At 38.5% G+C, this 25,249-nt stretch overlaps 1 protein-coding gene and 1 non-coding gene across 2 annotated transcripts in view; both read left to right on the top strand.

Annotated features, from left to right (window-relative positions):
- The window catches only part of CAMK1 (calcium/calmodulin dependent protein kinase I), a 339,090-nt gene that overhangs the window by 280,039 nt on the left and 33,802 nt on the right, over nt 1-25,249 (top strand). Inside the window, exons 7-11 of the mRNA XM_053720980.1 lie at nt 163-238; nt 1,462-1,574; nt 9,333-9,411; nt 10,170-10,257; nt 10,838-10,970. Coding sequence (XP_053576955.1) covers nt 163-238; nt 1,462-1,574; nt 9,333-9,411; nt 10,170-10,257; nt 10,838-10,970 — 489 coding nt within the window. The remainder of the gene's footprint in view (nt 1-162; nt 239-1,461; nt 1,575-9,332; nt 9,412-10,169; nt 10,258-10,837; nt 10,971-25,249) is intronic.
- On the top strand, nt 21,623-21,695 carry TRNAI-UAU (transfer RNA isoleucine (anticodon UAU)). Its single transcript has one exon. It is a non-coding gene; the product is annotated as a tRNA-Ile (tRNA).

The raw sequence follows: 25,249 nt of genomic DNA, 5'->3' as shown, positions 1-25,249 counted from the left end.
TTTAATAGTGATTATTCTGTTGAAGTGGAACAGTTTAATGTCTCTTTAAAAAAAACAAGGGTAAATCTCGTTGTAAAGTTTGCCCAAGAAATTTAAAGAGAATAATTTTCCCAGCAGATGACAAAGTAAGAATAAATAATTCTAAAACTTTACCTCCAACAGCTCCAGAAGTTCTTGCACAAAAACCGTACAGTAAAGCAGTAGATTGCTGGTCGATCGGAGTAATTGCCTATATACTGTAAGTAACAACATGCTCATAAAATAAATTATTATTGTGCTAGGGTTTATGTCCATTGCTTTTGTATAACTGTAATAAAATCAAAATCTAAAATACAAGACAGGGACGCATAGAACTCCCTGAAAACTATCACTGGGCTAAACATAAGTGGATAAGCAGATGTAAACTGTCTTGAAGCAGACCAAACTTTATTACAGAGGCAGCTTAAAAGGTGCAGAAACGTTGTCATTTTAATACATTTTGTTTATTTTGGTTCAGTGAATACTGCCTTTCTCATTCCTTTCTACTTTGAATCACAACATTGTTACATCCCATGGTACCAGCTACTATACATGTTTGTATTGGCTTATTGTCTTTCATTATCAAAATGTACAAAAATCACTATTGCTGTTTTCACAATGCTTCTTGAGATTTATTTTCATCATGGCTAATGCATTATACAAACAGGGACCACTGAATAGGATCAAACCAGTTTATTAGCAGAGAGTTTTCCTGAAAATGTTTTTCTGAGGTTGCCGGATATGAGGAGAATTGGCTTACAGTCTGGAATTTATTTAGGTGGAGACTGAAGTACGAAAGAGTAATAGATTGTTACAGTATGTTAGAAATATAAATGTGCTGATTTAGTTGAAGGAATATCCAACAGAGAGATAAATATGAAAGTCAAGAGCAATAAATAATCCAGCTATAGCAGTGATTCTTACTCGGGGGGGGGGGCATAGTCTTTATCTGAGGGTGTCATACAAAATTAATTCTTAGTATTTTCATTTTTATGTCATTAAAGGGACATGAAACCCAAATGTTTTTTGTGATTCAGGAGCATGTGATTTTAAATATGTTTCCAATTTATTTATATTATCTAATTTGTTTAGTTCTCATTTTATCCTTTGTTGAAAAGAATATCTAGGTAGATTCAGAAGATGCTGATTGGTGGCTGCACATGTATGCCTTGTGTCCTTGGCTTTCATCTAGCTTCCCAGTAGTGCATCCCTGCTCTTTCAACAAAGGATACCAAAAGAATGAAGTAAATTAGATAATAGAAGTAAATTGGAAAGTTGTTTAGAAAAATAAAGCTTAAGTGTTGTATGAATTTCTAAAGTATAGTAAGGGCGTCCTAAAGAAAACAAATGTTGGGAACGCCATGTTTAAGAAGGTGTTTGTGAGTAGCAACAAGGATATGGAAGAACATTAAATCCTATGTACACCTTGTGTTTACCCTACAGATTGTGCGGTTACCCTCCGTTCTATGATGAAAATGATGCAAAGCTTTTTGAACAGATTCTGAAAGCGGAATATGAATTTGATTCTCCGTACTGGGACGACATTTCTGATTCAGGTACCAGTTTGAAAATTCTAATAAAAATATGGAAAAAAATGGATAAAGAACAAGGGCACATGTTCAATTGCATTTATAAGTTGAAATAACAATGGAATAAAAAGCATGTGCCTTCAAGGCTCTGAGTCATATGGTGTTTCATAGACAATCCCGTGACAAGATGAGTCCAGTTATGTTTCTCCTAATACATAGCTCCCAACATTTGTGCCTTTGTATCAGGGAAACAGGATGTTGATAAGGGCCCATAACCATTTTGTGGGTGGAGCTGTGTTGAGGGCGAGAGATGGGTGGTTATTAGGCGGGATTGTGGGTGTTTTTTGGTGGTCTGTGGGTGGGGATAAGGAAGTTCTATAAAGACATATGACTGTTTCAGAGGGGCCGAGCTCAGATTTAGGGACTGTCTGTCGCAAATAGGGTGAGTTGGGAGGTCACACAACAGGTGAAGCTGTCAGATTCTACTGATGAAACACACAGAGGCTAGAATTAGCTATACGCTCTTCACTTGTACACATGGTATCGCTAACCGACCAGATGATCCAGCTTATTAGCAATCATAGAAGATACATTATCTTCTAAAACGATGGCACTGGAGAGAACTATAAAGACAGTGTCAAGCTGCGTGTGTGTGTATATATATATATATATATATATATAATACATATGAAGCACATTTAAGGCTAGATTGCAAGTGGAGCGCTAATTTATCATGCACTAAATAACCAGCCATTACAAGTGGCTAGTTATTGCTACCGCAAGCTTGTTATCAGATCAGATAAAGGGTCTTTTAGTTTTTCTTTATGGAAAAAAAGTAGCATTTTTTTCATAAAAAAAACTACTGCACTAGGCAGTTTTTAGGGGTTAAAAGTGGCTGGTGTGGGGTGTTAGAGAAAAAAAACTGCACTGAAAAATGCCTTTACATTCGAACTGTGTATATATTTATGTGTTAATATTGTCGCATTTGCATTGCACCTAACTCGTAATACTAGCGCACATTTGCGTCTGTTCCTGCCTATTAAGGTTCAAGGAACACATAAACCCCCAGACGATCGTTTCAGCCTTCATTGGGCCTCGTCATCTTTCCTATACATATAATTGTGGGGGAAATAAACACTTACCAAAGGTCCATAGTGTTGTATCAATATAAAATATACCAATTATTCCCAGTTACTACTTTCTAAAAGTTGGCATTTTGAAAATGTTTTTACATTTTTTTTGTTAGTTTTTCTAAATTACAGGTTGCTATCCTGAATAAACCTATTTTTCATGTCAGACTTGAAGAGTTAGTTGTCCCTCTCTACCAATAGAGCTTTTTGTGTTTTGCTTATTATACAGTGAGCTTCAATCCCACAGATTACTTGTGAATAATCATGCACTTCCAGTTTTCTAATCAGAATACACAGCACTAATTTAAAGGGAAATCTCAGCCTGACAATACCCCAGACTTCTGACATTAAAGGGACACTCAAGTCAAAATTAAACTTTCATAATTTAGATAGAGCAGGCAATTTTAAACAACTTTCCAATTTACTTCCATTAACAAAATGTGCACAGTCTTTTTTATATTTAGACTTTTGGAGTCTTTAGCTCCTACTGAGCATGTGCATGAATTTACAGAAAATATGTATATGCAATTGTGATTGGCTGATGGCTGTCACATGATACAGGAGGAGTGGAAATAGACATAATTGGAATTTGTCACATAAAAATCATCTACTACTCATTTGAAGTTCAGTATAAGTGTTGTTGCATTGTTTGGTCATCATGCATTTGTTGATTATCCAAATCTACTATATTTACTGGTCCTTTAAATGTGCGCCCTTCTCGCAACTTGAGAATCTCCTCTCTGTTTTATGTTTTTGGACAGACATTTATCCTCTTTAGCTACTACATACAATGTTTAACCATTGTGGACAGCACTAGAAAACAACAAAATATAAATACAAAAAGTATTGGTTCAAGTAAATATATGATTTGTGTGTCAGTAAAAGATAAACTCTGTGATATAATGTTAAAGGGACAGTAAACACCTTGATAGTTTGTATATAAAATGTTTAGTTATCTGCAATAAAACAACTTTGCAATACATTTTTTTGCCCCTTTTTCATGTAATTTAGCTCTGAAAATTGAGCAATGTCTAATACAGGTAGCCCTCAGTTTACACCAGGCTTAGGTTCCAGAAGGAATGGTTGTAAATCGAAACCGTTGTAAATTGAAACCCAGTTTATAATGTAAGTCAATGAGAAGTGAGGGAGTTAGGTTCCAGGCTCCTCTCAAAATTGTCATAAGTAACACCTAATACATTATTTTTAAAGCTTTGAAATGAAGACTTTAAATGCTAAACAGCATTAGAAACTTAATAAAATAATCACACAACACAGAATATAATTAAACTAAGTTAAATGAACAAAAACATTTGCTAAACAGCATTATAAACCTAATAAAATAATCACACAACACAGACTTCACTTGCATTTTTCTGCAAACAGTTCTTTCTATGCATTCCAATCTGGACTGATTTAAAGACAGGAAGATCTTGTTCCTTTGAAATCTGCTCGATAGCTCAGGTCTGGTTAAACGGATTAATTTCAGCTTGCTTGGCTTTGCTGCAACACAAGCGGACAGCTCCACCTACTGGCTATTTTAATAAATGCACTGCTTCTCAATGCTTTTCAAAAGCAGTCACATGACTGGAAAAAAAGGTTGTTATTCTGAAACGGTGTAAATTGAACCGTTGTAAACCGAGGGCCACCTGTACTCAGAACTTGACATGGCCCTGACTTCTCAAGGCCAACACTGCTACAAATATATATCCCTAAGTGGCTTTATAAGCAGATAACTGCAAAACAATTGACTTTATATTAACTTTATGACCGTGGCTAGCCTTGTTGTCTGCAAACTAAAGCCCACATTGGCTCTTCCAAGTAAGGCAAATTGTGGGTGGAGTTTGGATATTGAAAAATAATTGCTGTAAAAAGGATGTGAAATTTGTTTTAAAAACATTAAAGACTTGGTCGATATGTTATTCTATAGCAGCACACCAGATATGTCTTGTAAGTACAGGGTGTTTACTGACCCTTTTAAGACTTTCATATCATCATGCATTTATTACACCCAGTCCTGGGGCTGGGGTCTTTAAATGGACAGTAAAGACATAACTAAACATTCATGATTTAGATAGAGAATACACTTTTAAACAACTTTCCAATTTACTTATATTATTTAATTTGCGTCCTCCTCTTGTTACCCTTTGCTAAAAGGTTTATCTTGGTAAGCTCAGAAGCAGCAAAGAACCTAGTTTCTAGCTGCTGATTGGTGGCTTCATATATATACCGATTGTCATTGGCTAACTTATGTGTCCAGTAGTGTATTGCTGCTTCATTAAACAAATGATATGAAGAGAATGAAACAAATTTTTATAATATAAGTAAACTGGAAAGTTGTTTAAATTTTATGTTCTACCTAAATCATGAATGAAACATTTTGGGTTTCATGTCCCTTAAAGATTATGCCTGTGTCACCTGTTAATGCAACATAACTCTCCCTGTTTGGTAATATTAGAATGTGGACATTATAAAGATGGGTCCACTTCAGATCATTATCCAAGGGTTCCAGAGCAACTGGGTCTTGTCTGCTAGACAACTACACAGATACGGAGATGCTGCTTCCAGACAAAAGGCCCATACAATCCTGGTGTTGTGGAGAGGGACAACATGCCAGCAAAAGATGTGGCTCTAGGGGTAATAATAGGCTCATTCCTGGCCCTGTATACAGCGCTCCTTGCAGGCTCTGAGTTCAGAATAGGACAATAACGTGAGATTCTATTGAATTAAAGACTCCTTGGTCAAGAGATGCTGTATGCTGCATCTGCCAGGCTCTTCAGGTCATTTGCTCCTGTTCAGGACCGTAATGGAAATAAAAACAGCCCTATTTTCCGTTGAGTCTGTAGAATGTATAAACCCCATTTTTCTCAAGGGAATTACTCAAATACTCTCTCTCCCAATTTTTTTTAAGAATTAAATTATATTTTTTTGTAATAAAATAAATACAAGACAAAATAGTGTGTTACTTTGTGTCACAGTGCGACTTAACTAGACACTAGATTCAATGGAGGGCTACTGAAATGGTACATGTTCTAGTAAATAAAACTTACAAGAAAAGAAGAGAGGTGATACAGCTGGATCGTCTCACCACCAGCCCCACCCCCTTAAATTGTAGCTAGCCAGCCCTAGCTGCTGCAGCCCACCGGGAAATCTCCTGGTGTCCCAGTAAGCCAATCCGGCCTTGCTCCTGTTTTCTATTGCCTAATGTCAGCCTGCCCTAGAAGCTGCATTGTATCTACAGTCTGGATTGCGGCAGGAAGATCACCAACTAGGATGAGCTGCAAACCGCTGAGAGTTACCTAAGTGCCTAAAATGTTATTATACAGTTGCCTACAATAGAAATGTTAGTCCTACCTGATCTGTGTGCTTAAAGACAGTCTGCTTGGGCACTGATCTCTTTAACAAAGTTGAAGAATGAGAGGAAGTTAAAGTGAATGTCAACTTTATGAATCAGTGCCCGGTTTTTAAAAAAACTATTAAAAACAAGGGCACTTTCATTCATGAAAGTTTACATTGCACCAGATTTTACAAATACTTACCTTCTCCTAAAACACTGAATCGCCGATCCCACGCCTGCAGCTCCTCTGTACTTCGTCAGCAATGACGAAATTGGCTCTCTCCAGCGTTCATCAGGTAAGGCCACGCCGTGATTGGGGGAAGCCGGTTTCGTCATTGCTGTGTTAGTACAGCAGAAAGAAGCAGGCAAGGCGATCAGCGATCAGCGATCCGTTGTTTCAGGAGAAGAAGGTAAGTATTTGTAAAATCCGGTACAATGTAAACTTTCATGAATGAAAGTGCCCCTGTTTTTAATAGTATTTTTAAAAACCGGGCACTGATTCATGAAAGTTGACATTCACTTTAAGGAAAAAAGCCTAAGAGACTGTCATATATAAAAGCTCTCAGGCTCAGTCATGGGCCATCGTATAGCAGCAAATGTCCCACTATTGTAAGACGGGGAAGCTACTCCTTTATGCATTCAGCAGGAAAACCTCAACAGACATCGAGCAGCCCAGTTACACATGCAAAAATCTGGAAATTCCTCATGTTCATCACCAACCAAACAAGGCGCCTTCTGTGCCTTATAATTCGCACCACATAGTGGACCAACTGAGGTGAATAGTCCTGAAGGGTTGAATGAAAATAAATTAAATTCTAAAGAAATATCCGTTAGGGGAAGGTGATTGAAGTTTTGCAGTTGTTTGATCAATGTGCTGGTAGAACAACCGGAAAGGAATTTGCTTTGAAGATCCTAGGCGTTGCTAAATAAAGCAAAAAAAGATTTCCTAATAGAGAATGAGACTTCAATATTGTGCTGCTTTAAATGGGCAGTAATTACAAGACGTTTTTGTTGTGTTGTTATAGAATAACATTACAGCCGAGTCTAAATGACATCTTGTTTTCTGCAATTGTTTTTCAATAACCAAACTCCTGGCTCAAGTCTGTAGACAGCAAGGCTAGCCACGACTATGATAGTATAAAGGGATTTTTTTTTGCACTTAGTTTTATGTTAAGCCAATTAGGGAAACATATGTAGTAGGGTTAGCCTTGAGAAATCAGTAGGATGCTTTTCCAGCTCTGAGAATTAGACAATATACAATATTCAGAGCTAAAGTACACGAAAAGCGGAGACAATACTGTAAATAATAAAAGTATAGTGCAAAGTTATTTTTATTAAACATAACTTGCTCTTGTTTTGTTATTAGAAATTGCAGATTTTGCCTGTAGAAACCACCACCCATACTGAAACTATGAATAACATACTTATTCTCTGTAAAAAAAAAACAAGAAAAAAAGAAAAACAAGCATTGGAAACAGATTACAATAGCTGTAATTAATCTCCCAGTGGGTGTAGGAGAGAGATTATTATTTTTATTTATTTATTTTTGTATTTGAAATAGCTGGTTGTGCTCATTAAATTATCTCTCCATAATAGGCATTTTAATATATCATTAACTTGGCTGTGTGTTTTTATACATAGATAACATTAGCAGGTCTGCTTTACCTGCAGGCTCTGTCCATTGTTGTGGACATGTCCATGAAAACAGGTGATGGCTTTAATGAGCAAAATTGTCTATTTATAATACAAAAATGAACATTTAGGAACAAGTTCCTATACATTTAATATTCTGCGGTAGGTATAACAAGTAATTTGGAACACATTAAGGGGATTTTTTTTTTTTTTTAGTATAGTGTCCCTTTAAGCATCCAAATATTATCATGCTTATAGAAGCACTCTGAAAGTTTCCCTCTCGATCTGGTAATAGAATTAGTGAAAGGCGTAGACTTTATGCAATCATATCCTCAACAAAATATACTGACCATGTTGCCAATGCAGTACATGCTTCAATAAATTAAGTACTAAGGAAGAAAAATCCAACAATACTTACCGGACGACACTAATATATTTAAAGGGACACTGAACCCAAAATTTTTCTTTCGTGATTCAGATTGAGCATGCAATTTTAAGCAACTTTCTAATTTACTCCTATTATCAATTCTTCACTTGCTATCTATATTTGAAAAAGAAGGCTTCTTTTTTTGTTTCAGACCTCTGGACAGCACTTTTTTATTGGTGGATGAATGCATCCACCAATCATCAAGAATAACCCAGGTTATTCACCAAAAATGGTCCGGCATCTAAACTTACATTCTTGCATTTCAAATAAAGATAGCTGCTTAAAATTGCATGCTCTATCTGAATCACGAAAGAAAAAATTTGGATTTAATATCCCATTAAGTAGATCCAGAAAAACTGATTCTGTCTCTACATTTTATATTTGTTGGGATTGGAGAATTGCAAAAAGCAATCCTGATGCTGCATTTATAACCAGTATTATGTATTTTTATTTGTTGTTCTAAACAGAGGGATTCTATAGCTTATCAGTGGGGTTTTTTTTAAGTCCCTAAGGAGAAGACAATCAATTCAGGCTTATTGTGTTCCACAGTAGTGGGAGGATAGATAGCGACTCTCCTCAAATTTATAAAAACAACTTTAATGAAAAGTGAAACTGTTTTAAAATGCTGTCTCTGGAATGCAACAGTTTATAAAAAATGTCCCTTTAAAGGGATATAAAACCCAATTTTTTTCTTTAATGATTAAGACAGAGCATGCAATTTTAAGTACATTTCTCATTTACACATATTATCAATTTTTATTCGTTCTCTTGGTATCTTTATTTGAAAAGCAGGAGTGTAGGCTTAGGAACAGACCCATTTTTGTTTGCTAATTGGTGGCTAAATGTATCCAGGGTGCTGAACCAAAATTTGTCTGGTTTCTTAGCTTACATTCCTGCCTTTTCAAATAAAGATACCAAAAGAACGAAGAAAAAATTGATAATAGGAGTAAATTAGAAAGTTGCTTAAAATTGCCTGATCTATCTAAATCATGAAATAAAAAAAATTAGCTTGTGTGTGTGCCACTAAAACAAGTAATATTTACTAGAAGCAGTAAATGTCTTACATTCCAAACAGAAATGCACTCATGTAAATCTCAGGTTTGACAACTGTGTACCTTTTATGTACTTATTATATTTACTTATTCTATTTAACAATATGATGTAGTACTACTCTAGGATATTGACAAAACTAAGGGTATTATATGTACAGTAGTGTTACAGAGAACCTGTGTTGGTAAAATAATATCTCTTTAAATCCTCAGCAAAAGACTTTATCCAGCATTTAATGGAAAAGGATCCCAACAAGCGCTACACGTGTGACCAAGCCTTGCAGCATCCATGGTAAGACCAGTGACACTGAGATGAACAATCACACATGCAGTGATACGGGAAGAGAGCTGTTCAAAATTTAGGAGCCAGTAAGAATAGACAAAAAGTTAGGAGTCAGGGGTAAAATGCTAGGAGCCAGTGGCTCCCTGGCTCCTGGCTTTGTTGAGCTTTGCTCTAGAAGGTTTGGGCAAATAGAAGGTCCAATATAAGTTGGGAAGTCCTTTATCAAGACTTTGTGTGGGTGAATTTGAACTTTAAATGGACATAAAACAAGTTGGGATAGAGACAAAATAATATATGTACTTTAATTACTTTACCTGCAAATTTATACTGCAGTGCCCCACCATTAACCCTTTCTTTTTAGTTTCTGAATTGTAAAGCTCTAACTCCCTCCACACAATTCCTTTTATGGCTGTATCTATGTTTATTGTTCTTTTGGTAAAATGAATAGGGATTATCTGCTGGAACATGCCTAGAAACTGTGAACTCAGTTGAATTACAATGCCTGTGTCTAAACACTGATAAGAGGGGTGGAGTTAGCTGCTCCAGGCAGTTTAGCTATGTAATTCATTGTGCTTATTTTTGAAAATTATTTTAAAATACTTGCCAGCAATTTGTAAACAATTTTTTTATGCAAACTATTTTTAAGGATATGCACAGATCTCAACCTGTTTTATGGTACTTTAAACTAGGTAGGATAATTATTTATTTGCCAGATAATAAAGATTTGTGTAACGCCCTGTCCTGTGCTTCACCCATCTATCCTGCAGGATTGCCGGAGATACAGCTCTAGATAAAAATATCCATGAGTCCGTCAGCGAGCAGATCAAAAAGAATTTTGCAAAGAGTCGATGGAAGGTGAGTTACTGTTCTAGTCCATCTTAACAATTTGATTTCCATTTGTAACGATGTGGATGGACAAGGTTTCCATGCAGGGAACCTCCCCACCTGCATTCAGGGTCAATGATACAGTATCTGCTGGCGGAATATAAAAATCACCCCAGCAGTCGCTTGTGAAGCCCTGCTCCTTTCTCTTGCTCAACTAGCTGAGCATGAGCTGTGCTTATCAATCATCCCAGATGAACGAGTCTGAGATGTGGCGGAAAGATCGCTAAGCAGCGGTGTAAAGACCCCTGCTTCTTAACTTATGGTTGCTGTTTTGCTAAATTATGTTTTACATTTACTGCCAAGACCTCATTAAATATTGACCATAGTCTATTTGAGCATACTTATAGGTTTGTCCCGTTATTCCAGCATTGCCAACCACTTCACTAAAGCAGAGTTTTCCAGACTTTGCAAACTACTTTGTTTTCACATAGATCCACTAACTTTTTATTTTTTTCTTGCCAGTTAAAACTAATACTTGTTTTTGACTTTACACAAGGTCTGCTCATTATTTACATATTTTACTCAGATCTTAATATTCTTTCCCACACAGCAAGCCTTCAATGCCACAGCCGTAGTCCGTCACATGCGCAAGCTGCAACTTGGGACAAGCCAAGAAGGCCCTGGGCAGACCACCCCCACCAGCCCATGTCATGGGAACCTCTTGATGCCAGGGGATAACCTTGGTGAGTACTATAAGTAACAGCTGAAAAAACAAAAACTAAAAAGTAATCTTATACAGAATCCCATATAACTTCCTGTAATTCTAAAGGGGACACCAATGCTTGCTAACTAATAGCAGGGCAGATTTTCCAGATATTCTTAGTAAGGTCAACTAAAGTATCTCATATTTACCCTCAAGGAGGGAGATGTTGTATACTCTTTATTTAAGAATGTGTATTATTCCGTACAAGGGAATAAAAACTGATCTATAAGAAAACAAAAAAACATATAAAAACTATGCACATCTAAATTACAAGTAATGCGATTCCCGTAAGATCATGAGAATGAAAGCGCATATATAACAGAAAAAAACTGAGATGGTCACAATGAAAGATTGGCAACAAAAAAATCTGATTGATCAGGGGTCAGATAGTTAGAATGTTGGTAATACTCACATAATTGCGTATGGACGCTTTTTTCTACGATTTTTGACAATACTGGGAGCAATGATATAGGGCGATAGTTAGAAACCAAGGTTATCTCCCCACTTTTATGGATAGGCACTACTCTTGCAGTCTTCCAAAGTTTGGGTATGTATCCAGACACCAAGGATTCGTTAATTAGGGTTGTGACAGGTTTAGCAATTGCCGGCGCACTGAGCTTCAACAGCATTGCTAGGATTTGATCAGGTCCAGACTGTTTTTTCATTTTTAGATTATTAAGGTGTTTCTTAATGACATTGATGGGTACAGGTCTAAAATTGAACTTCTCTATATTGGGTCTTTGCTGATTTAGTGGGGCCTGATCCACATTTGTAGTTTTTAGGATGCGTGTCATTTCTAAGTTTGTCAATCAGGGTGGTGGAGCATCCGACAAAATAATTGTTAAAGGCATTTGCTACTTCTAAGGGGAGTTGCAGGGTTTGGTTTGTCCACATTGACAGTGGAGGGTTGGTAGTGGATTGGACTTTTCATCAACTGGTTCCATTGAAACGTTTTAGAGAAGGGATAAACCATTTACATATCTGAGTTCAGAAAAAAAGAAGTCTGATTTTTTTTATTGTGCTTCTAATTCATGCCTTGTGTCTCCTGAAGTTTTCCCTGTAGTGGATTAAACCATGATAGATCAGTGAGACAGGGGTCTCTAAAAAACAGAATTTATGCTTACCTGATAAATTACTTTCTCCAACGGTGTGTCCGGTCCACGGCGTCATCCATTACTTGTGGGAAATGTTCTCCCCCACAGGGAAAGGCAAGGAGAGCACACAGCAAGAGCTGTCCATATAGCTCCCCCTCTGGCTCCGCCCCCCAGTCATTCGACCGACGGTTAGGAGAAAAAGGAGAAACTATAGGGTGCCGTGGTGACTGTAGTGTATAAAGAAAAAATTTTCAACCTGATAAAAAAAAAAAAAAAAAAACCAGGGCGGGCCGTGGACCGGACACACCGTTGGAGAAAGTAATTTATCAGGTAAGCATAAATTCTGTTTTCTCCAACATTGGTGTGTCCGGTCCACGGCGTCATCCATTACTTGTGGGAACCAATACCAAAGCTTTAGGACACGGATGAAGGGAGGGAGCAAATCAGGTTACCTAAACAGAAGGCACCACGGCTTGCAAAACCTTTCTCCCAAAAACAGCCTCCGAAGAAGCAAAAATATCAAATTTGTAGAATTTGGCAAAAGTGTGCAGAGAAGACCAAGTCGCTGCCTTACATATCTGGTCAACAGAAGCCTCGTTCTTATAGGCCCATGTGGAAGCCACAGCCCTAGTAGAGTGAGCTGTGATACGGTCAGGAGGCTGCCGTCCGGCAGTCTCATAAGCCAAGCGGATAATGCTTTTCAGCCAGAAAGAGAGAGAGGTAGCAGTAGCTTTTTGACCTCTCCTCTTACCAGAGTAAACGACAAACAAGGATGAGGTTTGTCTAAAATCTTTTGTTGCTTCTAAATAGAACTTTAAAGCACGAACAACATCTAAATTGTGTAATAAACGTTCCTTCTTTGAAACTGGATTCGGACACAAAGAAGGAACAACTATTTCCTGGTTGATGTTCTTGTTGGAAACAACTTTTGGAAGAAAACCAGGCTTAGTACGCAAAACAACCTTATCTGAATGGAACACCAGATAGGGTGGATCACACTGCAAAGCAGATAATTCAGAAACTCTTCTAGCAGAAGAAATAGCAACCAAAAACAGAACTTTCCAAGATAGTAACTTAATATCTATGGAATGTAAAGGTTCAAACGGAACCCCTTGAAGAACTGAAAGAACTAAATTTAGACTCCAAGGAGGAGTCATGGGTCTGTAAACAGGCTTGATTCTAACCAAAGCCTGAACAAAAGCTTGTACATCTGGCAAAGCTGCCAGTCGTTTGTGCAACAAGACGGATAATGCAGAAATCTGTCCTTTTAGAGAACTAGCTGACAATCCTTTATCCAAACCTTCTTGGAGAAAGGAGAGAATCTTTGGAATTTTAATCTTACTCCAGGAGAATCCTTTGGATTCACACCAACAGATATATTTTTTCCATATTTTATGGTAAATCTTTCTAGTCACAGGTTTTCTGGCTTGGACCAGAGTATCAATCACAGAATTTGAAAACCCACGCTTGGATAAAATCAAGCGTTCAATTTCCAAGCAGTCAGCTGCAGAGAAACTAGATTGGGATGTTCGAATGGACCTTGTACTAGAAGGTCCTGTCTCAAAGGTAGCTTCCATGGTGGAGCCGATGACATATTCACCAGGTCTGCATACCAAGTCCTGCGTGGCCACGCAGGAGCTATCAGAATCACCGAGGCCTTCTCCTGTTTGATCCTGGCTATGAGCCTGGGGAGGAGAGGAAACGGTGGAAACACATATGCTAGGTTGAACGACCAAGGCGCCACTAATGCATCCACTAGAGTCGCCTTGGGATCCCTGGATCTGGACCCGTAGCAAGGAATCTTGAAGTTCTGACGGGACGCCATTAGATCCATGTCTGGAATGCCCCATAATTGGGTTAACTGAGCAAAGACCTCCGGATGGAGTTCCCACTCCCCCGGATGGAAAGTCTGACGACTCAAATAGTCTGCCTCCCAGTTGTCTACTCCTGGGATGTGAATAGCAGATAGATGGCAGGAGTGATTCTCTGCCCATTGGATTATCTTGGTTACTTCCTTCATCGCTAGGGAACTCTTTGTTCCCCCCTGATGATTGATGTACGCAACAGTCGTTATGTTGTCCGACTGAAATCTTATGAACCTGGCTTCCGCTAGCTGAGGCCAAGCCAGGAGCGCATTGAATATAGCTCTTAGTTCCAAAATGTTTATCGGGAGAAGCGACTCTTCCCGCGACCATAGGCCCTGAGCTTTCAGAGAGTCCCAGACCGCGTCCCACCCCAAGAGGCTGGCGTCGGTCGTGATGATGACCCACTCCAGTCTGCGGAAACTCATTCCCTGAGACAGGTGATCCTGGGTCAACCACCAGAGAAGTGAGTCCCTGGTTACCTGGTCTACTTGAATTTGGGGAGACAAGTCTGTATAGTCCCCATTCCACTGATTGAGCATGCACAGCTGTAATGGTCTTAGATGAATTCGAGCAAAAGGAACCACATCCATTGCTGCGACCATTAGTCCTATTACTTCCATGCATTGAGCTATGGAGGGTTGAGGAATAGAGTGAAGAACTCGACAAGCTTTTAGAAGTTTTGTCTTTCTGACGTCTGTGAGAAAGATCTTCATTTCCACAGAATCTATTATTGTTCCCAGAAAAGGAACCCTTGTGGACGGTGACAGTGAACTTTTTTCTATGTTCACTTTCCACCCGTGAGATCTGAGAAAAGCCAACACAATGTCTGTATGAGCCCTCGCTTTGGAAAGAGACGACGCTTGGATTAGGATGTCGTCTAGATAAGGTGCTACAGCGATGCCCCTCGGTCTTAGGACCGCTTGAAGGGACCCTAGCACCTTTGTGAAAATTCTGGGAGCGGTGGCTAAACCGAATGGAAGAGCCACAAACTGGTAATGTTTGTCCAGAAAGGCGAACCTCAGGAACTGATGATGAGATTTGTGGATTGGGATATGCAGATACGCATCCTTTAGATCCACGGTAGTCAAAAATTGACCCTGCTGGATTGTTGGTAAGATTGTCCGAATGGTTTCCATCTTGAAGGATGGAACTCTGAGGAACTTGTTTAATATCTTTAAATCCAGAATTGGCCTGAAAGTTCCCTCTTTTTTGGGAACCACAAACAGGTTTGAGTAAAACCCTAGACCTTGTTCCCCGGAGGGGACTGGGTTTATCACTCCCATCTTTGATAGGTCTCTTACACAATGTAAGAATGCCTGTTTCTTTATCTGGTCTGAAGATAAGCGAGACAGGTGGAACCTTCCCTTTGGAGGAAGTCCCTTGAATTCTAACAGGTATCCCTTGGAAACTATCTCTAGTGCCCAGGGATCCAGAACATCTCTTGCCCAAGCCTGAGCGAAGAGAGATAGTCTGCCCCCTACCAGATCCGGTCCCGGATCGGGGGCTACCCCTTCATGCTGTCTTGGTAGCAGCAGCAGGTTTCTTGGTTTGTTTACCCTTGTTCCAGCCTTGCATGGGCTTCCAAGCGGGTTTGGGCTGGGCCGCGTTACCTTCTTGTCTAGCGGCAGTGGAGTTATTAGCCGGTCCGTTCCTGAAATTGCGAAAGGAACGAAAATTAGACTTTTTCTTAGCCTTAAAAGGCCTATCCTGTGGGAGGGCATGGCCCTTACCCCCAGTGATGTCTGAAATAATTTCCTTCAATTCCGGCCCAAAAAGGGTCTTACCCTTGAAAGGAATATTCAGTAACTTAGTCTTGGACGACACATCTGCCGACCAGGATTTTAGCCAAAGCGCCCTCCGCGCTACTATAGCAAAACCTGAGTTTTTCGCCGCCAATTTCGTTATTTGAAAGGCGGCATCCAATATAAAGGAATTAGCTAACTTTAATGCGTGAATTCTGTCCATGACTTCTTCATAGGAAGTCTCTTTCTGGAGCGACCTTTCTAGTTCTTCGAACCAAAAGGACGCCGCTGAAGTGACAGTAATAACACACGTAGCTGGTTGAAGGATGAACCCTTGCTGAACAAAAATCTTTTTAAGCAAGCCTTCCAATTTTTTATCCATAGGATCTTTGAAAGCGCAGCTGTCCTCTATAGGAATAGTTGTGCGCTTCGCTAGTGTTGAAACAGCTCCCTCAACCTTCGGGACCGTTTGCCATGCGTCCCTTCTAGGGTCTACTATGGGAAACATTTTCTTAAATATAGGAGGTGGGGCAAAGGGTACACCTGGCTTCTCCCACTCCTTTTCCACTATGTTCGCTACCCTCTTAGGTATTGGAAAAGCGTCATCGTGCACTGGGACCTCTAAAAATTTGTCCAATTTGCACAACTTCTCTGGTACTACCATGGAATCACAGTCATCCAGAGTAGCTAATACCTCCTTAAGCAAAGCGCGGAGATGTTCTAGCTTAAACTTAAATGCCACTAGATCAGGTTCTGCCTGTTGAGAATTTTTTCCTGAGTCTGAAATTTCACCCTCAGACAGCCCTTCCCTCACAGCCAATTCCGATTGATGTGAGGGTAAAATAGATAAGGCATCGTCAGCGTCTGATTGTTCATCCTTTTTATCTGTATTTAAAATTGAACAATCACGCTTTCTCTGAAAAACTGGCAGTTTGGATAAAAGATTTGCTATAGAATTATCCACTACTGCTGATAATTGTTGCATAGAAATAAGCACTGGCGCGCTAGGTGTCGCCTGCGCGGGCAAAGCTGGTGTAGACACAGAAGGAGAGGATGTAGAGCTATCCCCACTACCTTCATTAGATAAATCATCTTGGGTAACATTATGAAAAATAACAGAGCTGTCCTGATTTTGTTTGGACACTATGGCGCAATTATCACAAACACTCGAAGGGGGAACCACATTTGTCTCTATACACACAGAACATAGGTTATCTGATGGAACAGACATGTTAAACAGATTTAGGCAGGCAAACAATGCAATAAAAACGATTTTAAACAAAAACGTTACTGTCTCTTTAAATAATAAAATGACACATTTATTTCTGAATGTTCAAAAAACTATGAAGGCAATATCCGATTTTTCTGAAATTTGGACCCCAGTGTCTTAATGCTTTGAATGTATTGCACAGCAAATATGGAGACTCTAGCTCTTAAAACCGGAGCTAATTGTTGGATTTAACCGTTTTTACACACCACAATCCCAGCTACAGCCTTGATGCAGCTTTTTACCTTCCTTAGGGGTCACCATTCACAGAAAAAAAGCCTTTTGGAGTCACTTTCTGAACCACAGGACCCTCTCACATGAATCTGCATGCACTGCCTTGAAATTCAACTGCACAGCTGAAGTGCCAAAATGAGGCTTCCTCCCTCAGCACACTAGAGTGAAGGGGCCTTCCTGACTAGATTTAGGTGTCTAAAACAAGCCAGATCAATAAAAAACGTTCCCAAGTGTATGTGAGTTTATAAAATATTTCAAATGGTATAATATTGTAATAAAAAACAATCGATTTAGCCCCTAACAGTGTCTACCAGCATAAAAAACAAAAAGGGGAAGCCTGTTATCTTTTTTGCTGAGGTGAAAGAAAAATGGCTTACCGTTTCCCCTGAGGGGAAAAATGACTGTCATCTAGCATTAGCCTGTGTTGTTAGAAGGAGACTAGTCATACCTGAAGCAGATGAGTCTGCAAACTGTTACCCCCAACTGAAGTTCTCTTGTTTCAACAGTCCTGCGTGGTAACAGTAATGGATTTTAGTTACTTGTGCTAAAATCATAGCCCTCTTAAACAGAAATCTTCATCACTTTTCTGTTATAGAGTAAATAGTACAAGCCAGCACTATTTTAAAATAACAAACTCTTGATAGAAGAATAAAAAACTACAACTAACACCACAAACTCCTCGCCATCCCCGTGGTAGATGCTACTTGTTCAGAGCGGCAAGGAGAATGACTGGGGGGCGGAGCCAGAGGGGGAGCTATATGGACAGCTCTTGCTGTGTGCTCTCCTTGCCTTTCCCTGTGGGGGAGAACATTTCCCACAAGTAATGGATGACGCCGTGGACCGGACACACCAATGTTGGAGAAATAAACATTCTCCTGTTAGTAACAGTTCAAGGATGGTTTATTTCCCACATACCTATAAATCATACTATCTTAGAAGTATAAATGGACAAAACAACTTTGCCTTGAGTATCAAAAATACTTAAAGGGACAGTAAAGTCAAAATTAAACTTTCATGATTCAGATAAAGCAGGCAATTTTAAAAAACTTTTTAATTTACTCCTATTATCAATATTTATTCGTTCTCTTGGTATCTTTATTTGAAAAAGCAAGAATGTCAGCTTAGGAGCCGGGACATTTTTGGTTCAGCACTCTGGGTAGTGCTTGCTGATTGGTGGCATGTATGTAACCAAGTGTTTAACTCCACACAAAATAAGCAAGCAATAATGTCCTGGTAGCACAAATCAGCAATTGTAACCCAGGTGCTAAACCAAAAATGTTCCGGCTCCTAAGCTTACATTCTTGCTTTTCAAATAAAGATAGCAAGAGAACTGATCACTCTAGCCGTATGGCACTCGCACAATTTTTTAATTTTTTTTTTTAGCTAGAGCGGTAATTGGAGAACACTCAAATCCGTAAACTCACAAAAAAAAAAAAAAAGATTTTTTTTAAAGGGACAGTCTACTCCAGAAATGTTTCAAAAATTGTTTAAAAAGAAAGAAAATCCCTTTATTACCCATTCCCCAGTTTTGCATAAACTACACAGTTATATTAATACACTTTTTACCTCTGTGATTACCTTGTATCTAAGCCTCTTCAGACTGCCCCCTTTATTTCTGTTCTTTTGACAGACATCCATTTTAGCCAATCAGAGCTGGCTTACCTGAACTCCATGTGCATGAGCACAATGTTATCTATATGGCACACATGAACTAACCCCCTCTAGCTTTGAAAAACTGTCAAATGCATTTATATCAGGGACGGCCTTCAAGGGCTTAGAAATTAGCATATGAGCCTAACTAGGTTTAGCTTTCAACTAAGAATACCAAGAGAACAAAGACAATTTGATGATAAAAGTAAATTAGAAAGCTGTTAACAAATTACATGCCCTATCTGAATCATGAACGTTTATTTTTGACTAGACTGTCCCTTTAAAGGGACAGTAAAGTCAAAAAAATCTTTCATGATTTAAATAGGGCATGTCATTTTAAACAACTTTGCAATTTACTTTTATTACCAATTTTGCTTTGTTCTCTTGGTATTCTTAGTTGAAAGCTAAATCTAGGAGGTTCATGTTCTAATTTCTTAGACCTTGAAGAATGCCTCTAATCGGAAAGCATTTTGACAGTTTTTCACCACTAGAGGGCGTTAGTTCATGTGTTTCATATAGATAACATTGAGGTCAGGCACGTGAAGCTCCTAGGAGTCAGCACTGATTGGCTAAAAATGCAAGTCTGTCAAAAGAACTGAAATAAGGGGGCAGTTTGTAGAGGCATAGATACAAGGTAATCACAGAGGTAAAAAGTATATTATTATAACTGTGTTGGTTATGCAAAATTGGGGAATGGGTAATAAAGGGATTATCTACCTTTTTAAACAACAAAAATTCTGGTGTATACTGTCCCTTTAAGTGGGCAGCCAGAGCACGGGGTATTAGAATGGCACTGCTAGATTAAAAAAAGTAAGTTATGACACATCTTCAATTAGTGATCTATTAAAGTCCATCTAAAATATTGCTTAGATACCGGACACTACATGTCGCTTTAACTAGTGAAACAAAAAAAAACAAAAATACAGACTATATTAAATTTACAAAAACAGCCCTGGAACGAGCACAATATTGCTGGTTTTCCATATTTTAGTATCCGCTTTATAATTAAGTGTAATAAATCTTCCACGCTAGGATTCCTTTTCCAACGCCTCACAGTATGAATCTTTTGAATATATTGCTTCGCACGCAGCTGGCAGATTAAGTGCATTTTACGGTAACCTGAATCACTTCAGCGAGTTTTGCTGTTCCTGGCTGCTACTGGAGTTGGAATGCACATTGTATTTTTGAATGTTAGAAGAAAAAAAAATGAGAAAGCTTCAGAAAAAAAAAAACCTTTAAAAATTCAAGAACCTTAAATATGGAGAAATAAGGGTCTTTTATAATCTATCAGAATTCACAATGGTATTGCATCATATGGCATTCTCAGGGTTTTAAAGGAACATGAAACCTAACATTTTTCTTTCATGATTCAGATAGAGAATAACATTTTAAACAACATTCCAATTTACTTCTCATATCTAATTTGCTTTATTCTTTAGATATCCTTTATTGCAGAAATAGCAATGCACATGGGTGAGCCAATCACACGAAGCATCTATGTGCAGCCACCAACCAACCACCATCTAGATATGCTTTTCAGCCAAGGATATCATGAAAATGAAGCACATTATCTAATAGAAGTAAATTAGAAAGTTGTTTAAAATGGCATGCTCTTTCTAAATCATGAAAGAAAAAAATGTGTTTAATGTCCCTTTAAGATTCAAAGCGCTGGTCCGCCATCATTGTAGAGACCGCGCTATTTCTGTATGCCTCTCTTACAGCTATGAAAGCGCTACCCTGTACGTTGGCTGTCTTTATGGGGTTAAGCCTGTTTTGAGCAGCATTTCTTGGCTGTTCACAAATTGTTTTATTAAAGTTAAAATTTGTTTATGGTAGTAACAAAGTTACAAGGATTTTCTTTAGTCTTGCAATAAGCATACCAATAAAATGTGAAAAAAATCTGTATACATTAACACCTTGTTTCATACAATTTTTTTTTTTTTTTTTTAAATGGACACACTCCCTCCACCAGTTGCCTTATTTGGAGGGGCCAATCTAGACTTGTTACTTGAGTAGACAAGGCTAGCCACGGTCATTATGTTGGCAAAACTTACATTGTTTTGCAGGATCTTATCACCAATTAGTGACAGATATTAGCATGGTCAGGCTTGTGAGTTCTGCGTTGTGCACTTCTCATAATTGGGAAAACCCACCATTTTCAGAGTTAAAACAACAGGAAAAGGAAGCAGAATAATATTGATAAAAAACATATATTGCTAAGTATTTGTCTTTTCTTTTTTTAAAACACAATTAAAGGGACATTAAACACTAAGGGGTAGATTTATTAAGCAGGGGATGCTGCAATTTACCCCCGAAGTTTCCGGCTCGCTGGAAGCTGAAGTTTAGAAGCAGCGGTCGTAAAACTGCAATCATCCCAATCCGATCAGGATGATTGACACCCACTGCTAGAGGCCGATTGGCCGCGAATGTGCAGGGGGCGGCATTGCACAAGCACTTCACCAGAAATGCTTGTGCAATGTTAAATGCTGACAGCGATGTTGGGCGGACATGATTTGCTACAGCGAATCATGTTCGGCTGCCATTTGATAAATCGTCCCCTAAGGATTATTAGAAGTAGAGCAGTATTTAACACTCCCGCTTGAGTGCTAACTCCGCTAGAAGTAAGGTTTTTGTGCGCGTCTGGTAGCACTCAATTTACAAGTTAACCCAAATAAAAAGCTGAACTTCGAATATTGCACACACGTTAACGTATTCCCCCATAGACGTCAATGGAACAAAAGCCCTCTACTTCCACGCAAACCCTATTGCATATTAGCTGGGCCTTGGTAGCGCAGTAGGTAGCGTGTCAGTCTTATAATCTGAAGGTCGTGAGTTCAAGCCTTACACAAGGCACTTGTTCTTTCAACCCTATTGTATATTTTCATTTGCACTAACCAGACATAAAAATATGAATGTTTCACATTCCAATGTTCTTCACATAGCAGAATATGTTCTATTTATTCATAAAATAGATTCCACATAAATCTGATGGTATTTTGGTACAATATATATCTATGAAAGTCCAACACAGAAACAGCAGCACCTTTTTATCCAGATAATGCAAAGTAGTTTATTGAAGCATAGAAAAATACCACAACGTTTCAGTCAAAAGACCTTAATCATGTAGATGCTACATGATTAAAGTCGTTTGACCGAAATGCCGGTATAGTGGCCACATTATTTTATATTCACTTATCCTAAAGATAACAACTCAAAACAAAGTTAGATTATAAACACATTTGGAAATTATTATTATCGGTTATTTGTAGAGCGCCAACAGATTCCGCAGCGCTATAAACAAAGGGGGAGTACAACAAAACAATTATAGGGATAAAATGGGTAGAGGGCCCTGCCAAGAGTTGCACTGTTGTAGTCAGCTCTTAAAGGGACAGTCTACTCAAAACAAAACTTTCATGATTCAGATAGGGCATGCAATTTTAAACAACTTTCCAATGTACTTTTATCATCAAATTTGCTTTGTTCCCTTGGTGGTATTTTTGAAAAGCTAAACCTAGCTAGGCTCAAACTGATTTCTAAACAGTTGAAACCCGCCTCCTAGCTCAGAGCATTTTAAAAGTTTTTCACAGTTAGACTGTGCTAGTTCACATGTGTCATATAGATAACATTGTGCTCACTCCCGTGAAGTTATTTAGGAGTCTTCACTGATTGACTACACTGCATGTCTGTAAAAGGCACTTAGGTAAGGAGGCTGCCTGCAAAGGCTTAGATACAAGGTAATCACAGAAGTAAAAAGTATATTAATATAACTGTGTTGGTAATGCAAAAACAGGGAATGGGTAATAGAGGGATGATCTCTCTTTTTAAATAAGAAAAAAATTGGTGTAGACTGTCCCTTTAAGAAGGTGATCTACAAACAGCTGGACTCTTAGGCTTACATGCTAAGGGGGTTCAGGGGATAGCAATGGAGGAGTGGAACTGGTATAAAGTAAGGCTAGCATAGGTTGTATGCATCCCTGAACAGTAGAGTCTTTAGGGAGCGCTTGAAGCTTTCAAAACTAGGGGAGAGTCTTGTGGAGCAAGGCAGAGAGTTCCACAAGATAGGAGCCAGTCTGGAGAAGTCCTGTAAACGGAAGTGCGATGAGGTAACCAGAGAGGAGGAGAGTAGGAGGTCATGAGCAGAGCGAAGGGGACGGGAGGGAGAGTATCTGGAGACAAGGTCTGAGATATAGGGTGGAGCAGTGCAGTTGAGGGCTTTGTATGTCAGAGTGAGAATTTTGTGTTTGATCCTAGAGGCAAGAGGAAGCCAGTGAAGGGATTGGCAGAGAAGAGCAGCAGATGAAGAGTGACATGTAAGGAAAATGACTCTGGCAGAGGCATTCATTATGGATTGTAAAGGAGCTAGGCGGCAGGTGGGGAGACCAGAGAGGACAGAGTTGCAGTAATTGAGGCGGGAAAGAATGAGAGAGTGGATTAAAATCTTAGTTGTGTCTTGTGTAAGGAAGTGTCTAATTTTAGAGATATTTTTAAGGTGGAAGCGGCAGACTTTAGCCAAGGACTGAATGTGAGGAGTGAAAGAAAGATCTGAGTCATATGTGACCCCAAGACTTCGGGCGTGTGGGGTAGGGGTAATGATGGAGTTGTCGACAGTTATAGAGAGATTGGGGGTGGAGATTTTTGAAGAAGGGGGGAAAATGGGGAGCTCAGTTTTGAAGAGATTTAGCTTGAGGTAGTGAGAGGACATCCAGGAAGAGATATCTGAATCGTGAAAGAACAAATTTTTTGTTTAGTGTTCCTTTAACCTGTCTTCACTCACTACAAGCAGAGTATTTGCAACAATTATTACTATATTCTATACAATATTTAACTCTATGAGTGTGTAACTAACAGAATGCTCCAGCCACATTATATGATACACTCACCTATATTATCTCTTGATCTGATATGTTATATTGTATTTTCAGGAAACTTAGAGTCTGCTGGTAATCCTGCAAACTGATCACTTCTAACTGCTCTATATACATGAGCATTTGATTCTAATATGCTTTCCCTTTAATCTGATTCTCTATAACCTGAGTCTGAGCTCCAATACACCTCCTTTTTTTGGAGCCTCTTCTCCCTCTATCTGATCCAGTTTGAGTATACACCAATCACACGGATACACAAACATAATCTCCCCATACCATCTGATATCCATCTTATCTGGTACTCTATGTGCTATTGTACTACTTTACAGATATATCCTCTATACTAGTTGGGGCTTTTAATTTAATTTCCCAGTTTGTATTTGCGTTTTATTAAAAGTTATGTTTTATTAATCTAGGTGAACTCTTTCTTGTCCCATCCCATGGTATACTGACATCATAGGCTGTCTGAGTGCTACTGGTGTATTCTTTGAATGGTTAACTTTTCTATTCATTTCCATTTGTTAATAGTAATTAATACACAGAACACCCCCTCTCTCTTTATTTGCCTGTTGGCAATTTATTTGTATAGGGTACAGTCTATTTGATATTTTAGTAGTGCCATTGGTCTTTTCTACTTGTACGAGTTTGATTTATTCATCAATTCACAGATCACTCGGGTAAAAAGGAAACATAAGAACAGAATCACACAGCCCACCATTGAATCGCTATTGGCATTCAAGGAAGGCTTCACAGTGTTCAAATTCAGAGACCCAACCCTCCTTGTGACATCAGAGTCCCAACAGTTCAATAAAATCCAAAGCACGCTTCACCGTTCACCACCAGCTTTTTCAGGGATATTATGTAGTCCTTCTCATGGTTCTTTTATAATCCAGGCTTTCTCCTTATTCGTCCTTCCAGATCCTCCTATTAACTCATGCCTCTCCAAACATTCAAAATATATGATCCATAACGGTAAGGAAAAATACCATAATATATGCCAACATATCATACATCATAGCCATCATATTATGCATTATAGTAAAACATAAAAATACATTACTTACATAAAGCTTTCTCAAACATAAAAAAAATAAAAAAACTTTAGTGTTCCATATTGGAATCGAACTCGAGGTAGAAATATGTAAAAAAAAATATTGAGAAGCCAGTGTGCTAACCACTCTTCTTACCTGGTCATATAGACTATGGCTAAGAATACATATACCTAACTACATCGATTATATATATATATATATATATATATAGAAGAGAGAGAGAGAGAGAGAGAGAGAGCGCGCAAGAACACGCTTGTATCCAAAATAATTAAACTAAGTGACTAAAATATTGAAATTGTAGTTTTTATTATTTATTTGATCATTTATTTATATTAAAAGTGTGTATATAATAATACCAAGTAGGAATCGAACCGTCTGTTCTATTTTCAACTAAAAATCCTACAAATATCCACTAGACCACTAGAGAAGAAAGCAAATGTTTTACATAGAAGCAAGGGGTTAATACGCCTTTAATAGCCATCTTCCCTGA

Source organism: Bombina bombina, chromosome 7, assembly GCF_027579735.1.
Source record: "Bombina bombina isolate aBomBom1 chromosome 7, aBomBom1.pri, whole genome shotgun sequence".
Lineage (NCBI taxonomy): Eukaryota > Metazoa > Chordata > Amphibia > Anura > Bombinatoridae > Bombina > Bombina bombina.
The sequence above is the reverse complement of the archived record's forward strand: the minus strand, read 5'-3'. Positions and strand labels throughout refer to the sequence as shown.